Source organism: Somniosus microcephalus, chromosome 15 (assembly GCF_052327205.1).
Source record: "Somniosus microcephalus isolate GS21.2 chromosome 15, FLI_Smic_1.0, whole genome shotgun sequence".
Taxonomy (NCBI): Eukaryota; Metazoa; Chordata; class Chondrichthyes; order Squaliformes; family Somniosidae; genus Somniosus; species Somniosus microcephalus.
In genome coordinates this window covers 62,909,506-62,928,427 of record NC_141001.1, presented here as the reverse complement: position 1 = coordinate 62,928,427, position 18,922 = coordinate 62,909,506, and the positions used below count along the sequence as shown (strand labels likewise).

At 47.1% G+C, this 18,922-nt stretch overlaps 1 protein-coding gene across 1 annotated transcript in view; it reads left to right on the top strand.

Moving 5' to 3' along the window:
* Positions 1–18,922, top strand: part of insc (INSC spindle orientation adaptor protein) — an 811,538-nt gene that overhangs the window by 315,318 nt on the left and 477,298 nt on the right. Inside the window, exon 3 of the mRNA XM_086007893.1 lies at positions 1,801–2,146. Within this exon, the coding sequence (XP_085864019.1) occupies positions 1,801–2,146 (346 nt within the window). The remainder of the gene's footprint in view (positions 1–1,800; positions 2,147–18,922) is intronic.

Sequence of the window (18,922 nt, the reverse complement as noted above, 5' to 3'; positions counted from 1 at the left end):
GCAGAGTGCCTAATCGGAAGATGAGGTGCTGTTCCTTGAGTTTACGTTGAGCTTCCGTGGAACAATACAAGAGGCCAAGGACGGTGAGGTCCGAGTGGGAATGGAGCGGTGAATTAAAATGACAGGCGACCGGAAGCTCGGGGTCACCCTTACGGACTGAACGGAGGTGTTCCGCAAAGCGGTCACTCAATCTGCGTTTGGTCTCCCCAATGTAGAGGAGACCACATCGTGAGCAGTGAATACAGTATACTAGATTGCGAGAAGTACAAGTAAATCGCTGTTTCGCCTGGAAGGGGTCTTTGGGGCCCTGGACAGTGGGAAGGGGGGAGGTATAGGGGCAGGTGTTACATCTCCTCCGCTTGCACAGGAAGGTGCCAGGCGAAGGGGAAGGGCTGTTTGGGGTGATAGAGGAGTGGACTAGGGTGTCTCGGAGGGAGCGGTCCCTGCGGAATGCTGAAAGGGGAGGGGAGGGGAAGATACGTTTGGTGGTGGGATCACTTTGGAGGTAGCGGAAATGCCGGAGGATGATCCGTTGAATGTGGAGGCTGGTGGGGTGAAAGGTGAGGACAAGGGGAACCCTATCGTGGTTCCGGGAGGGAGGGGCAGGGGTGAAGGCAGAAGTGCGGGAGATAGAACTGACACGGTCGAGGGCAGTGTCAATCACGGTAGAGGGGAATCCTCGGTTGCGGAAAAAGGAAGACATGTCTGAAGCACTGGTGTGGAAGGTGGCATCGTCGGAGCAGATACGGCGGAGACGGAGAAACTGGGAGAATGGAATAGAGACCTAACAGGAAGCGGGGTGGGAGGAAGTGTAGTCCAGGTAGCTGTGGGAGTCAGTGGGCTTGTAGTGAATATTGGTTGATAACCTATCCCCAGAGATGGAGACGGAGAAGTCGAGGAAGGGAAGGGAAGAGTTAGGGATGGACCATGTGAAGGTGAGGGAAGGGTGGAAATTGGAGGCAAAGTAAATGAAATTGTCAAGTTCGGGACGAGAGCAGGAAACGGCACCGATACAGTCATCAATGTATTGGAAGAAGAGCTGAGGGAGGGGACCCGAGTAGGACTGGAACAAAGATTGTTCCACATAGCCCACAAAAAGGCAGTTATACCAGTTTTGTACTGTAATATTACGCTGTTCACCAGCAGAGTGAGTAACATTTAAGTTTCCAGGGTAGTTAATATAAATATTCCTGGTGCAACTCTGGTGTACCTTGATGTCAAAACTGTGTAAGTTTCTGAATTTCGCTCCCCCAACTCCCAGGAAAATCCCGTAGAATATGCCCTCTGATGCCCCTGTGTTGCATCACAGAGGAGCTGGATGTCCTCAGAATAGGAACCGCTTCTATTCACATATGTCCATAGCTACTCCGTTGCCTACGTGCCATCACAAGGAATCCAGTTTTCCTGTATATGGCCCTGGACCTGTGCCCCTTTTAAAAGTTTGCACTGTTAAAAAGATCAAGGAAACTTCCGTTTAGTGTAATAATGGCATTAATGTACACAAACGTGCTAAAATGCAAATTTCCCCAATCTTTTCAGCACAATTACGGTATAAGAATGAGATAAGTATTGAAGATTAGCAAAGAAATTCAGGGCCATTGTCTAATCTCACAAATAAAGAATAGGCACTTCAGAAAATATTGGAGGATTTTGTTGAACTGGTGTAACCATGCATAGTCCATGTCAATGCCATCAGAAAAGAGAAGGTGGGGGTGGGATTTAGGAGTAAAAAAAAAACACTACTACAGTGACAGCATTAACTCTGCTTTGTTTTATAACTTCATGGTATCCTTTTTCTAGCATGCATCTAATAGAAATGGATTCTGTGCAGCGTTGGATGGAAGACTTGAGATTGATGGCAGAATGTGAGTGCATGTGCATACTTCAATCAAAACCAATCAGTGTGGAAGGTGATGGACACAACGAGCTTGTCATAACATCTCAGTCAAATTTACAAGACAGCCTGCAGGCACTGCTGAAGAGAGCGTGGACAATCACCACAGAGCTGTCCAAGATTTTCTACAAGCTCGAAAAAAATAGATGGCAACGGATCCACAGCACTGCAGTGAGGGTGAACTGCCATGTCAGGTCATTGATAAATGAATACAACAGTTACACTAGGAATGCTTCAGCAGAGATGCAACAGGTAACGTTGATCAGATCAAATTTAGTTATGAATTAAGATTCAAGAACTAAACAGTAAAATGATGAAATATGATTTATTAAAAATTCTAATTAACTACATAACATTATATCGAATGTACAGCACAGGAACAGGCCATTCGGCCCAACCAGTCCATGCTGGCGTTTATGCTCTACTCGAAACTAGTTTTTTTTTGATATCTCATTGTGCTTTGGATCTCTATACACTTTGAATCTCTATCCTACTTGGAAGTGAAGCTAAAGGTGATAATGGCACAATTACTCAGCTTAAGGGGAGACCTGCAACAGAGGCAGTATAGAGTCTGATTTTCTAACCATAGATGAATTTGGTTTTCATTCAAGCTTGTGTATATGGGAGGGGTTTGGACAGTTTTCAGCCTGGTTGCTAATTGGAGTGCCTCACTTTGATGGAATCCTTCATCTTGATGTCCTGATCACATCCCATTGTAAGTGTGACAAGTGAAATTGCATCTGGAATTTTGGGTTACATGTCTATTTTGTATTATGCTCTGAGTGGTTGGGGGTGATTAAATGTTATGTATGTATGTTCATGTGTATCTGAAAGAAACTACATAAAACAAGCTTAATAGAGAAAGGGTTACCCTAATGGAGGGAAGTCTTGGAAGATCTGCACCACCAATAGAATTAGATGGGGAGGTCTGGATAGAAAGTTCTAAATATATATAAGCAGGAACTATTTGGTAGTGAGAAGCACTATTGAAGATATGTTTAGTGAAGAAGGAAGGATGCAAGCTAGGTTAATATTTTCTTAAAATTTGGATGTTTAATTTTGACAATAAACATGCACTCTGTAACTTGGAACATGGATCAGGCTGTTCAATAATTGTGGGTAGGAGATGGTTCAGTTGCTCTCTCAGAAAGATATTGGCCCAGAAATTCGGGTCGGGGGCTTCCCGCGGGTGTAAGCCCCCGGCCTGCACTTACCTTGCGCTCCGGCAGTTGAGCTGTAGGGCCCCGTGGAATTCCGCTCCGGGGCCTGGCCCAGCTGCCGGCGCGCTGTGCTTGCGTGTCCTAGGGGCGTAGTTAGTGCGATGCATTCCCTGGGATCACGTGAGCCATGGGCAGCCAATCGGAGGAGGGAAAAGCCCATTCATAAGATTGACAGGTAGACCTGTCAAAACTTATGTATACTATGGGCCCAAAATAGCAGTAAACATTCAAATAATTTTTTTTTTAAATCACACTTTTTAAATAAACTATAAATTACATTAAATAACTATTTTAAACATTAATTTAAATTTTTGAAAAAAATAATTTTATATTATAACGGGGCTAAAAATAAACTTACCTTGCTTTAAAGTATTTAAAAATAATAAACCTGTGGAAAAAATGTTTTAATTTTAATTAATTGACCACTTACCTTGCAAAAAGCAGGCCTTACGCCTGCTTTTTAAATGTGTAAATCCTGCAGGCTTACCCTCCCGGGAAAACCTGTTTAAAAAAAAAACAAAAAAAAAACAAAGTTTGATGCGCACGCGCAGCCTCCCCTGCTCGCGCGTTCGACCTCTGAACCTCTTCGTTCAGAGGATCGGAAGTGCCGGTTTCCCGCACATGCGCAGTGGATGCAGGAAACCGGCAATTCCATTCGGCCTACGGGTGAGTACCCTGTGCGTACTCACCCGGGGAGAGCCGCATTTCTGGGCCATTATAATTTTTATTAAGTTTGTTCAGAACTTTTATTGTGTATGTCGAGCCACGTCAGAGTCATGCAAGGTATTGTAAAGTAGATTATTTGACTTTTGGTTTGCTGAAAAATGCCTTTTTTTTATTATAAAACAGCTTGTTCAAAAATGTTGATATGGCTGATTCCATGAAACCACTGTTTTTTAAAATTAATTCCTGGGATGTGGGCATCATTGACAAGGCCAGCATTTATTGCCCTTCCCTAATTGCCCTGGAGAAGATGGTGGTGAGCCACCATTTCAGAGGGCAGTTAAGTGTCAACCACATTGATGACGAATAAAAGTTGTTTTTAACCACTCCCATGCTAATTGAGGTAGATTGAGAGACCACAGAGGAAACAAAAGGTAACAAATGTAGAAGGACAGCAGAGTTCCTATTAGAGCCAGCCAGATTTATAGTGGAAAGTGCCTAATTTCTTCCCATTCCCCCCCCCCACTCAATCACACAAGCCATTGGGTATGAATGGAGCAATATTGATGGCAATCAAGAGTAATAAATGGCTCAGACCAATGTTCCTGTTAAGCTGTGAGGCTGCACAGTGATGCGGAGGTCCTGCACAGGTCGCTTGCCAGCTTTACAATGGGAAAAACTGCGCATGCGCGGAAATTTGAATGGGCCACGAAGCCCGTTAAACAGGCTGTGCACCCAAAAAGAATTAGAGGGAGCATTGGTTCAGACTATCTGATCATGTTGACCAAAGAAGGCCAGATAAGAAATGAAAAGGAGACACTGAATGTTTATTTTTTATTGTTTATCTTGATGTTCAAGAGAGCAAAATGGTTGAGTGAATAATAAAAACAATAGTATTGTCAACTTCAGAAATATCTTGGTCAGCAGTTGTATTGTCAATGAACATATCACTGAAACTTATAAATTATAAGGCATTTCTCTGTAATGTCGAACCAGCTCGTTTGAAAAAGCAAAATGAATTTAATATGGTTGGAGGGTGATATTTTACGATTTTTTTAATACCTGCTGAAATAATTGAACAGAACTCGAACAGTTTAACCTAAGTGTGACCCACACATTCTGGCTGTCTAATTGGTTATTAATCAATACAATTCCATTCAACTACTAAGATTTTGGATACTACACTGTCAGGTTAAATTGTCAGAATAGAAAAAGAGAAAGGCGTAGAAGCCTACTTGAGCTGTTTATGAATATTAAGAAGCTGTATGGCAAAATACCGCAAAGAAAACCAAGAACAAAGGTGTCACTGGCGTACTGGTTTGCAGAGAAGTGACAACTGAGAGACTAGAATAATATCAGACTGAAGGATCACACTTGTGTGCTTTAAGCAGACATGTTACTGGGTTTCTTCCTTTCCATTTGTTTTTGCTGTCTCTTCTCCATACTTTATATATGCATGTTCCTGTCCATTTTTAACCATATGTATGTTTGTATTTTTTGTTTATCTGTTAATATATTCTTTGTATCTATTCATGCCATCCCCTGTTTCTCATAACTGCTTTCCTCTTGTCTTCCCCCTATATATATCTGTTTTAAATTTCTGATTTTTGTGTATCAGGTTGATTTTACTCTTACTTTTGATATCTAACTACATTTAATCTCCTAGCAGATCAATCTACTTTTCAGATTTCTAAAAAACTTTTCTTTGGAACTGTATTTTTATGGAAAATTTCAGTTTTCAATGCACTTCACATATTCCAGAAAGATTGTAGGCAATTTTAAGCTGTAATTGACAGTGAGTATAAGATCACTAAAATGTACTCATTTAGTTCAAGTAAGCTCATTCCTCCAATATTCGAACTCTTCTAGTGTAGCATTGTGCTTTAAATGCTCCCAAGGCCTACGGGTCTAATTCCATGCTTAACTATGCCAGTTCCACAGGTGCAGATTGGACACAGAGGAAGCGGAAAATTCGGCAAGCAGGTTTTGGGTATATTATACACTCAATTCCTTTGGCACATTATTTTCTATCCAGTTGCATTTCATGTGCGGGTGACTGCCCACATTTCATAGAATCATACCATTGTGGCGGAGCCACTAAAGGACTCAGATCGTTTGTATATAATTCCCTTTAACAACATGTTAGCTATAGCCTGAGTCTGTATCTTTATTTATACTGTTTACTTGTGCAGAGCATGAATACTTTAACAACGCGGGTAAATGCGATGACATCACACCGTACATCACGTGATCCCCCACTGGCGGGAAGAACGTGATGACGTCATGACGTCAACCACGGGACCACCCTAGCAGTCCTCGTGGAGCCTCTGAACTGAACAGACCTGCACTCGATGTTCTCCTGCAGTTACTTGTTCAAACCTGTTTGTTTCAATTAAACTTCGTTTTGGTTGATCGCCTGAGTGGACCTCAGTCTTTGGATAGGAACTAGACATTCCTACATTGGTGACCCCGACTTTTGCGAACGGTTTTCGCAGAAGATACTCAACATGGAAGCGAATGCCGTTACCTTGAAGCTACCGCAGTTCTGGGAGCAACAACCAGCCGCGTGGTTCATCCAGGCTGAAGCCCAGTTCGCCATCAGGGACATCGTTGCGGATCAGACCCGTTATTATTATGTGGTCTCCGCCCTCAACAGCGCCACAGCCTCGTGGATCGTGAGCCTACTCGGTAGTCCACCTACTGATCACAAGTATGACACGTTAAAGGCACGGTTGCTGCAGGTCTTCGGGCTCACGAAGTCAGAGCGCGCCCGCCGGTTGCTCGCTATGCCCGGCCTCGGGGGCTCCAAGCCGTCCGAGCTCATGAGCCAGATGCTCACGCTCCTTGGTTCCGAACCGGAATGCTTCCTCTTCAGGGAGCTATTCCTCAGCCTACTCCCGGAGCAAGTTCAGGCTGCCCTAGCCAGGTCCGAAGTCACAGACTGCGCGGAGCTTGCTGCCGAAGCGGACAAGATTTTCGCGGTGACACAGCAATACTGTGCTGCCATGAGGCGCCCATCCCCCACAGATGCTGCTCCAGCTTCTCAATCAGCGGGATTGTGCTTCTACCACGCCCGTTTTGGCGCGAAAGCAAGATGCTGCCGCCCTCCCTGCAGTTTTTCGCTCAAAAAAAAAACAAAAAACATCTACAGCCACCCTGGCAAAAGAGGACCGGGTCTAATGAGTGCCCCCCATACAATGGCCATCGGAAATTCGTGGAAGCTTCTCTTCATCACCGACTCCCTATCTGGTCGACGTTTCCTTTGTGACACCGGGGCGCAGTGTAGCATCCTACCTGCGTCAAATCTCGATATACTAGCTGGGGGCCACAGCCCCGCCCTTGCGGCAGCTAATGGCATGGCCATTCGGACCTTCAGAAGGCGGCAGGTCCAGGTGTGTTTCGGCGGCCAGCGCTTCCCCTGGGAATTCATCACCGCCAAAGTCACGCAGGCCATCCTTGGGGCGGATTTTTTGTGCGCCAACGGCCTCCTGGTCGATGTCAGGCACCGCCAGTTGATCAATGCGGCCACGTTCCACTCCATCCCGTGCCACCGCGGTAACGCCGTGCCGCGCTCTGTCTCCTGTGCATTCCCACCTCCAGACGATTTCACTCGCCTCCTCGGAGAGTTCCCGGATCTGACCAGGCCCACCTTCTCCTCCTCGGCCACTAAACATGGTGTAGCACATCACATCACCACTACCGACTCCCCGGTTTACGCACGGGCCCGACGACTCGAACCCGACAAGCTCACGGCTGCGAAAGCGGAGTTCGACACGATGGAGTGGCTGGGGATTATTCGGCGGTCGAATAGTCCCTGGTCTTTGCCTCTCCACATTGTTCCGAAACCCGGCGGTGAATGGCGGCCATTCGGCGACTACCGACGCCTGAATGACGCCACTACCCCGATCGGTACCCGATCCCACATATTCAAGATTTCTCGGCCCATTTGGCAGCAAATACTTTTTTTTCAAAAGTCGACCTCGTCCGTGGTTACCACCAGGTCCCCGTGCACCCGCAAGACATCCCGAAAACCGCAGTCATCACCCCATTCAGCCTGTTTGAATTTCTGCGGATGCCGTTTGGCTTGAAGAATGCTGCACAGACTTTCCAGCGCTTGATGGACTCCGTGCTTCGGGACCTAAAATTCCTTTTCATCTACCTCGATGACATCCTCATCGCCAGCCCTAGCAAAGAGGAGCACTTCTGCCATTTGCGTCCCCTCTTCACACGCCTCAGTCAACATGGTTTGATTATCAACCCGGTCAAGTGCCAGTTCGGCCTGCAGCGGATTGATTTCTTGGGCCACCGCATCACATCAGATGGCGCAATTCCCTTACAGACGAAGGTAGAGGCGGTTACATCTTTCCCACACCCGCAGACCGTCAAGTCCCTACAAGAGTTCCTCGCGATGGTCAATTTTTATCACCGGTTCATCCCTAAGGCGGCTCTGCTTATGCAGCCCTTGTACGAGGCCCTCAAAGCCAAGTCCGGTAAGGATCCGATCAGCTGGACGGCCGAGATGGACCGGGCGTTCGTCGACACCAAAGGCGCCTTGGCCAACGCAACCATGCTGGCGCTCCCGCTTCCAGGTGCCAGCATTGCCCTTACCACCAACGCGTCGGACTATGCAATCGGCGCAGTGCAGGAACAGTGGGTGAATGGGACGTGGCAACCACTGGCGTTTTTCAGCCGTCAACTACGGCGAAACGAAAGAAAGTACAGCACTTTCGACTGGGAGTTCCTGGCACTTTTTCTAGCCATCCGCCATTTCCGGTTCTTACTAGAGGGACGTCCGTTCACGGCTTTTGTACACCACAAGCCACTAATGTACGCTATGGCCAAGACCGCCGAACCGTGGTCAGCTCGGTAACAACGTCACCTGACGTTCATTTCAGAATTCACAGCGGACATTCAGCATTTGTCCAGCAAAGACAACCTGGTGGCGGATTGCCTCTCCCGTGTGACTGTTCACGCAGTCCAACTTGGAATTGACTATGCCCTCATGGCTGCGGATCAAGCCTCGGAACCAGAGGTCCAAGCATACAGGACCAGCCGCTCTAGCTTCCAAGCGGCTGACGTCAAATTCCATGCCGCAGGCACCACGCTACTTTGCGACGTCTCCATGGGAGCTCCCCACCCTATCGTACCAGTCGCCTGGCGCCGTGAAGTTTTCGACGGCATACACGGGTTGTCACACCCTGGTATGAAGGCCTCGCAAAGGCTGATGTCATCAAAATTCGTCTGGAGGGGTATGCACATGGACGTCCGCGACTGGGCCAACACCTGCGTGGTCTGCCAAAAGGCCAAGGTACAGCGTCATATAAAAGCTCCATTGGCCACTTTCGCTGTTCCGGAGTGTCGATTTGACCATGTGAATGTGGACCTCGTGGGGCCGCTTCCACCTTCTCAAGGTTTTACACACATCCTCACAATGGTAGACTGCACCACTAGGTGGCCAGAGGTAGTTCCTTTGGTTTCCACCACTTCGGCAGACGTAGCCAGAGCTTTCATCTCCTATTGGGTTGCTCGTTTCGGGGTACCGGCGGAGATCTCTTCCGATAGTGGACCGCAGTTTTCCTCTGAGCTCTGGAACACTGTGGCTCAGGGGCTCGTCACCAAACTACATCGCACCACCGCCTATCATCCACAGGCGAATGGCCTGTGCGAGCGATTCCACAGGTCGCTCAAAGCCGCTCTGCGGGCCAGTCTACAAGGCGCGGAATGGGTGGACAGACTTCCCTGGGTCCTTTTGGGTCTTCGAACGGCGCCCAAAGAAGATTTGCTATCGTCCTCGGCGGAACTCGTATATGGCCAGCCACTACGAGTACCAGGGGATTTCCTCCTGTCGCCAACAGAGCCATGGTCCACATCCCAGCAACTCGTCAGCCACCAGGAAGCGGCCAGATGTTTCGCTCCAGTGCCTACGTCGCATCATGGCTTAGAGCTCCCATGTCGCAACTGAGCTGAAAAGCGCCGAGTACGTGTTTATCCGCCACGACGCTCACCGGGATCCGTTCAAGCCTCCTTACACTGGTCCCTTCCGCGTCATAGAGCCGGGTGACAAAACCTTTTCGGTCGATATCGGAGGTAAACCGGATCACATTTCGGTTGACCGGTTGAAGCCGGCACACTTAGACCTGGACTGCCCAGTCGAAATCGCTCAACCGCCAAAACATGGCCGACCGCCCACAGTCGCTGTGCCAGATCCACCACAACCGCCCGCCAGCTCGACCATCGTCCATCAGCTTCCACTTCAGGGTTACAGAAGTCGCTCAGACAGGCTTGTCAGGCCTCCTCGCCGTCTCACTTTTGCTGTTAAAGACAATTCTGGGGGCGCGCATGTGGCGGAGCCACTAAAGGACTCGGATCGTTTGTATATAATTCCCTTTAACAACATGTTAGCTACAGCCTAAGTCTGTATCTTTATTTATACTGTTTACTTGTACAGAGCGTGATTACTTTAACAGCGGGGGTAAACGTGATGACATCACGCCATTCATCACGTGATCCCCCACTGGTGGGAAGAACGTGATGACATCATGACATCAACCACGGGACCACCCTAGCAGTCCTCGTGGAGCCTCCGAACTGAACAGACCTACACTCGATGTTCTCCTGCAGTTACTTGTTCAAACCTGTTTGTTTCCATTAAATTTCGTTTTGGTTGATCGCCTGAGTGGACCTCAGTCTTTGGATAGGAACTAAACATTCCTACACCAACATGCCTGTGCCAGCTCTTTGAAAGAGCTATCCGATCAGTCGCACTCCCCTCCTCTTTCCCCATAGCCCTGCAGATTTTTCCCATTTAGGTATTTATCCAATAGCCATAGCCTCTTTTTTGTCCCCTTATTGCCCCTGAAGTTTTTCCTATTTTTTTGCCTCTCCCAGGAGATTAAATGGCTGTGGGGGTTTAGGAAGAGTCTAGTCTTGATGCTTGAGCCATCATGAGTGTGGGGCAGGCTTTATGGATCAGCAGGTCTTTTCTTGCCCGTCATTTTCGTATATTGCATGCAAAAATATTTAAATGAATCCCCAGCATAATTTTCCTGCTTTTGTATCAGGATACACATTTTGGTCTGGATTTTCATTGAGGTGTCGGGTAGGAGGCGGGACTACAACTTTCGGGGTTGTAGTCCTGCCTCCATCGAGTTCTAGCCAACCCACACGATTTTGACTTGATTGACCTTGTTGAGCCTGCCCAGCGGGCTCAGCAGGCAATTAAGGGCCACCCGGCAACAGGTGACGTCACAGATTGATATTTCATCTGTCAAGACCTTTTGACAGATGAAATATCAGCGTTTCACAGCTGTTTGAAGCTGTCAAACACTGACAATCTGTATTCTAAGTTAATTCCTTCCTCTCAGGATGATTTAGAGATCTCCCTGGAACAGAAAGCTGAATGCTGCAATTTTTGACAGCTCGCAGCAATTCTGCTTTCTGTGCCGGTGAGATGAGGGACTCCCGAAACCTGAAGGAAGGAAGGCTGTAAAGGTAAGTAAAACTTCTTTAAACACTTTACACACACCAAACACACTTACCTTTGCACTCATGCACCCATCACTCACCTGAACACTGGACATCTCGACCCCTCCAAGCCCTTCATCCCGACGGTCCGCCTCCTCTAACTTGGCGTGGTTTGGAGCCATCGGGAATCCCACACTTCAACATTAAAAATAGGGATTAGGCTAAAAACTGCCTGTTAACTACCTGTTAACAGGCAGTTAATTGGCACTAATCCCCTTCCCGCCTCGGGGAGGCGGGTCCCAGTGTGCGGCGGGTACCCGCCTCCTTTGAAACTGGCATGGAGGCGGGTTGGGGGCGGGATGGGGCCAGGACCCCCGAATTCGGGATTTTAACCCCCCACACGCCTCCAATCCTGCCTCCACGGCCCAACGAAAATCCTGCCCTTTGTCTTCAAAGTCCTTGTTGACTGAGCACAAAGGAAGCTCCATGTATGATGTTTCACAGAGAGACAATGCACATGTTATTTTCACATACACTGGTATGTCATTCTTTTCCCAGTGTGCTCTGCTTTGTTGATAAGATAAGGCTTTTACCCTGTGGCCCAATAAATGTGCCAAACATCCAACACTAAGCATGCTGCTCACATCACATATCTGCATGTTGCATGTTGACATGCTGCTGCTCTGACCACTTGGATTTGAGATTGCAACGTCTTTTGTTTGCTGGACAAGGTTGCACATAACACAACATAATTACAGATGAGGAAGTCCATTTAGCCCATCTTAATGTATCATAGCAACATAGGAACAGGAGTCGACCATTCAGTCCCTCGAGCCTGTTCCGCCATTCAGTTAGATCATGGCTGATCTGTATCTGAACTCCATCTACCTGCCTTGCTTCCTTAACCTATAATACCTTTGCCTAAGAAAAATCTATCAATCTTAGTTTTTTAAATTTTCAATTGACCTAGCCTCAACAGCTTTTTGAGGGGAAAGAGTTCAATCCACAAAAATCCTCCATTGTAGCATTCCAATTATTTCTTAAATGATTCCAGGGTTTTCGCTTCCACTCCTCTACCTGGAAGTTTATTCTGTATGTTGATCACTCTGTCTGAAGAAGAATTTCCCATTACCTTTTACTAGTTTGAACCTCTTTTAACATGTTTTACATTTGCCTTTGTTAAATTTCATCGGCCATTGATCTGTCCACTTAGATATTTTCCCCAAATCATTCTGTAACTTCTGAGCTGCCTTCCTTTGATTCCATTGCCTTCCTAGCTTGAAATTTGACTACTTTGCTACTTTGCATTGAGTTTCAGAATCTCTCGTTTATGTAAATGAGAAACAGTAGTGGTCCCAACACTGAGCCCTGGGGCACCCACTCAGTACTTCCCACTCCACCCACTCTGATGTAACTACTGTAATGAGTTCTCATTTTCTACCTTTCAGCTAGTTCTTATCCATTCCCCAATTTTAACCTGAATTTCCACAGCTTTGAGTTTAACAAATAGATTTTTGTGCATAACTTGATCAAAAGTCTTTTGGATGTCTAGGTACACCACATCATAGGGCTTTCCACAATCCACTTAGGTTGTCACTTCTCAGAGAATTCGAGGAAATTGGTCAGATAGGATCATCTCCTCCTGAATCTAGTTGACTGCTGTTTACAAAGTTATTATTCTAAGGATAAACATCAAGTTCACTCCTGATAGTTATTCCCATGATTTTACACAAAATGGAAGTTAAGACCAATGGGTCTATAGTTGCCTGTGACTGTTTTCTCACCCTTTTTCATATGGGCATCACATTAGCCTGTTTCCAATCTACTGGAGGAGTAACTCCATTTCTCAGGTCTGAAGCTTTAACATTTTTTTTAGGAGAGAGGTACTTTAATAACTATTGATGCTTCCTCATTCAAAAATAACATTTTTATTTCCTTCTATGCAAATAATTTTAACTATTAAATAGACATTGTGGAGTGGGGGGAACCCAATACCTCCCCCCCACCCCCATCCCCGGCCCAGCCACATTCATTAGAGTTTCTGGCATCTAGTTGTACCTGCAGTGCCATGGGCAGGCAAATGAAGGAATCTCCCCCTAGCCTCGGAAAGTCTCCCAGCTTTGTCGGCCGAGGTTCCCAGCATGTGTATCTCGGCACTTTTACTGAGATGCACCCATTTGCAGGTTTGTAAGAACATAGTTAACATATTCATTACTCACTAATATTGAAAAATACAGCTAGGAAGACATCATCACAACCGTAGGTTGATGTGAAACACTTGTAGATAAACAGAGTTGTTCTGGACCGATGGACTATTTTATGTGTGCAGATAGCACCCTCTGGTGGTAGTTATTGTGTTAGCAGTGTGTTTGTATGAAGCAGAGGTCATTTGACCTTTGTTCCTTTCTTCCTGTGAGAGGTCATTTGACCTTCGTACCTTTCTTCCTGTGTAACACAGGAAGTAGAATTCCAGGAAGAACCTGGCAGTAATGGAGGATTCCATAAGGGTTTCACAATCCAATGTAATCTGATTTCATATGTTAGGCCAAGTGCAATATCTGTGAGTATCTTTGTTTCTTAGCATAATAGCAATGTTGTCAGAGTAGTATTTTGATAACACTATGTTTATAAAAGGTTAATATTTGATAGTTATAGAAGTTAGTCCAAATGTTAGTTAGTTATATAATTAATCTATTCTACTGTTGTAAATATGTTTATATCTTATGTAATATCGAATGTATAGTACTCAGTTTATGTACAAAACATACTTTATCTTTGTTTACAGTTTCACAAAATTGTTCAAGTAAAGGCTTCAAACAGCAAACGTCTTCACAAAGAATTATTTTGAATACGTGTTTAACTTGCTGGATAACTAGATAGGAGCACGTCTAGCGCGGCCAGTACAGTGAAAAGATATCAGTGAAAAGATATCAGTGAAAAGATAACAATACGGCTAGCTGTGAAGAGCGGAGCAGGAGGAACCCAGTGTAAGCCTTAACCTCGTAGAGCACATCTACCTCACATCAACATGTCAGAAGATAATAACAAAAATGCTTTGCAGCGAGGAGAAGACCTTAAACAGGCAGACGAAACTGTAGAAGGTGACAATCGGTCTATAAGCTCCGGTTACGTCAGATCGCAAGCTGGTACACGGTCATCAGGTGGTTCTAGAATAAGCGTGACTATCGCCAGAGCACGGGCTAAGCTAGTGGCAGCTCAAGCCAGAGCTGCACATGCGAACAGTGAAATAGAAATAAAAGTAAGACAGGCCCGTCTCCAAGCTGAACCCCAAGCAGAACAGGCCCGATTCCAAGCAGAACAGACCCGACTCCAAGCGGAACAGGCCCGTCACCAAGTGGAACGCCAGGCTGAACAGGCCCGTCTCCAAGCCACATTAGACGCTCTGCAGCAACAAAAAGAGATAGATGCTGCATTAGCCGAGACACAAGTATTCGAGGCAATTTTGGAGGGAGCTGTTCCCGAGACAGCTTACAAACCTTTAATTCCCGTTCCGTGGCAAAGTCCATGACAGCGCACCATAGATTACGTGAGCGACCATACCGACATACAGTTTACAGGAGAAAGGGATGGAGGCCCGCACATCTCTACAGACGCAAGCACTTCGTATAACATGCCACAAGTTGCCAACCAAGATCAAAGCAGACGGCGTGCCCCAAGCCGCAGAGTCTCCCCCAGCAGAACAGAAGACACGGGGCAGAGGAATAGGACGCTGAATAGAGAAAGTCAGAGGCAAATCCCCTCTCGGTTCCTTGAGACCCCCAACAGAGCCCCTAGCCAAGGCAACCCTGGCACAGGTCCCAGCACCTACGACCTCGCCAAATACCTTGCACGCACCCAGCTGGTGGCTTCGGGGTTAATTAAGTTTGATGACAGGCCGGAGAATTATCGGGCTTGGAAGTCCTACTTCCACGATGCCATATCGGGCTTAGACCTGTCGGCAGGAGAAGAGCTCGGCCTCCTTATCAAATGGCTTGGCCCAGAGTCCGCCGGACAGGCCTGCAGGATAAAAGCGGCTAATGTGGGACAGCTGCCAGAGGGGTTGAAGAAGGCTTGGGCGAGGCTGGAAGAAAGCTACGGCTCGCCCGAAGCCATTGAAAGGGCTCTCTTTGACAGGTTGGGGAACTTTCCGAGGTTGACGCGTAAGGAACCCCAGAAGCTCCGCGGCCTTGGAGATCTGCTGTCGGAACTCGAAGCTGCAAAGCAGGATGGCTACCTACCCGGTCTATCGTACTTAGACACTTCCAGAGGGGTAAGTCCCATCATTGAGAAGCTTCCATTTAACCTGCAGGAGAAGTGGATAACGTTTGGATCAAAGTTCAAGCTAAAGCACAACGTGGCGTTCCCACCATTCTCTGCGTTCGTTAAATTCATCCGTAAAGAAGCCAAAGCCAGGAATGACCCCAGCTTCAACTTCTTCTCCTCCCACCCAGCACTTGCCAGAAGAGACAAGTTCGACAGACATGGAAAGACACCAATATCTGTCCACAAAATGCAAGTGTCCTCAACTGAGCACACAAAGATTCAGAAGAAACCTGAGGATATGAGCAAACAATGCCCTATCCACAACAAGCCCCATCCTTTAAAGAAGTGCAGAGGCTTCAGGGAGATGTCCCTGGAAGATCGGAAACAATATCTTAAAGAGAACTCTATATGTTTCAAGTGCTGCTCTTCCACGAGCCATCTCGCCAAGAACTGCAAGGTAGATGCAAAATGCACTGAATGTGAAAGTGATCGGCACATTTCAGCACCCCACCCAGGCCCAGCTCCTTGGAAGTCAGAGACGCCTCCTCCCGCTTCAGAGCACGGCGGGGAGAGAGAGGGAGCTGCCGGTCCGGAGATTACATCCAGGTGCACCGAGGTGTGTGGAGAAGGAGTGAGCGCAAGAGCATGCTCCAAAATATGCCTCGTTAATGTGTATACTGCAGGATGTCGCCAGGAATCTGAAAAGATGTATGCCATACTAGATGAACAAAGCAATCGTTCTCTAGCAAGATCCGAGTTCTTCAACATCTTCAAGGTCAAAGGAAGTCCGTCGCCTTACACGCTGAAGACGTGTGCTGGACTTTCAGAGACAGCCGGCAGGAGGGCCTGCGGTTACGTTGTTGAGTCAGCCGACGGGAAGATTAGCCTCCCCCTTCCTACACTCATCGAATGTAATCAAGTCCCCGACAACCGTTCTGAGATTCCCACTCTGAATGCAACTCGTCATCACCGTCATCTGAGATGCATTGCAGACGAGATCCCACCTCTTGATCCAGATGCAAGCATACTTCTGTTGTTGGGAAGAGACATCCTGAGGGTACATAAGATAAGGGAACAGATCAACGGTCCACATGATGCCCCTTTCGCCCAAAGGCTAGACCTCGGCTAGGTGGTTGTTGAAGATGTATGCCTCAAGGGCGCTCACAAGCCATCTCAGGTGAGCACACTCAAGACTTCCATCTTGGAGAATGGTCGTCCAAGCTACCTTACCCCATGCAGTAGTCAGATCTGAGTGACAGAGAAGTTCAATCATACGGCTCAGCCTCAGAAAGCCTCGGTGCTGATCTCCACAAACAGCACACAGATGATGCTCACTGGAGAGAACCCGGGTCAGTCAGTCTTCTGTCGCACCGCCAACGACCACAAACTTGCTCCATCGATCGACGACATGAGGTTCCTTCAGATTATGGACAATGAGGTCTCTCGTGACAGCTCCAACAGCTGGGTTGCACCCTTACCCTTCCGGAACCCCAGACGACGGCTGCCGAACAACAGGGGGTATGCCTATAATCGTCTTAACTCACTCCATCGCACACTAGAGAAGAAGCCAGAGATGAAAGCACACTTCCTAGAATTTGTCAAGAAAATGCTTTTCAACGATCATGCAGAGATAGCTCCTCCACTCCAGGAAGGCCAAGAGTGTTGGTACCTCCCTTCCTTCGGAGTCTATCACCCCAAAAAGCCGGAACAGATCCGCGTGGTGTTTGACTCCAGTGCACCATATCAGGGAGTCTCTCTCAACGACGTACTCCTCATAGGGCTCGATCTTAACAACAGCCTCTTGGGAGTGCTCATGAGATTCAGGAAAGAGCCCATCACCATCACTGCCGATATCCAGCACGTGTTTCATTGCTTCGTGGTGAGAGAAGACCACAGAGACTTCCTCCGCTTCCTGTGGTATCGGGACAATGACCCCAATAGAGACATAGTGGACTACAGAATGCGTGTCCATGTCTTTAGGAATAGCCCATCCCCTGCTGTCACCATATACGGACTAAGGAGGGCTGCCAAGGAAGAAGACGACGACTTTGGCAGTGATGTGAGAGGGTTCATCGAACGAGAGTTCTATGTCGACGACGCACTGAAGTCATTCCCGACCGAAGCAGAGGCCATCAGTACCCTCGGACGAGCCCAGGAACTACTTGCACTATCCAACCTCAGGCTGCATAAGATAGCCTCTAACAGACCAGCAGTGATGGAGGCATTCCCCCCTGAAGATCGTGCTAAGGACGTCAAAGACCTAGACCTCTTCACTGATGACCTCCCACTACAGCGTAGCCTAGGGGTGTCGTGGAACATAGCAACAGACATGTTCACGTTCCAAGTCTTAGACGTCAAGAAACCCTTCACATGTAGAGGAGTGCTCTCTACAGTCAACAGCCTATACGACCCTCTCGGCTTCTTAGCCCCTGTCACCATACAAGGCAGGCTGCTCCTCAGGGAACTCTCCACACGCGCTGAAGAGTGGGATTCACCTCTCCCTGAAGAGATGGAAGCAGAGTGGGATAGATGGAGAGACTCACTCCAAGACTTACAGGAGATCCGAATACCTTGCTGCTATTCGTCTTTCTCTCCCTTAAATGCCCAATTCAAAGAGCTTTGCATCTTTGCAGACGCATCCGCTAATGCCATTGCAGGTGTGGCTTATCTGAAGGTCACCACTCAAGATGGACAAAGCAAAATCGGCTTCGTCTTTGATAGAGGCAAGTTGGCACCCCAGCCAGACCTCACCATACCCAGATTGGAACTGTGCGTAGCAGAACACAACCTACCCCCCCACAGCAGTCTAATGAAGCTGCATCCTATCATCGACACCGACGGACCGTCTCTGAGGTGGTTCTTCTTTTGTCGCCAGAGGACTCCAGTGACAAGTAGAGTTCGGACTAACGACTCCAGATGGGGAGTGTTCTGGACCGATGGACTATTTTATGTGTGCAGATAGCACCCTCTGGTGGTAGTTATTGTGTTAGCAGTGTGTTTGTATGAAGCAGAGGTCATTTGACCTTTGTTCCTTTCTTCCTGTGAGAGGTCATTTGACCTTCGTACCTTTCTTCCTGTGTAACACAGGAAGTAGAATTCCAGGAAGAACCTGGCAGTAATGGAGGATTCTATAAGGGTTTCACAATCCAATGTAATCTGACTTCATATGTTAGGCCAAGTGCAATATCTGTGAGTATCTTTGTTTCTTAGCATAATAGCAATGTTGTCAGAGTAGTATTTTGATAACACTATGTTTATAAAAGGTTAATATTTGATAGTTATAGAAGTTAGTCCAAATGTTAGTTAGTTATACAATTAATCTATTCTACTGTTGTAAATATGTTTATATCTTATGTAATATCGAATGTATAGTACTCAGTTTATGTACAAAACATACTTTATCTTTGTTTACAGTTTC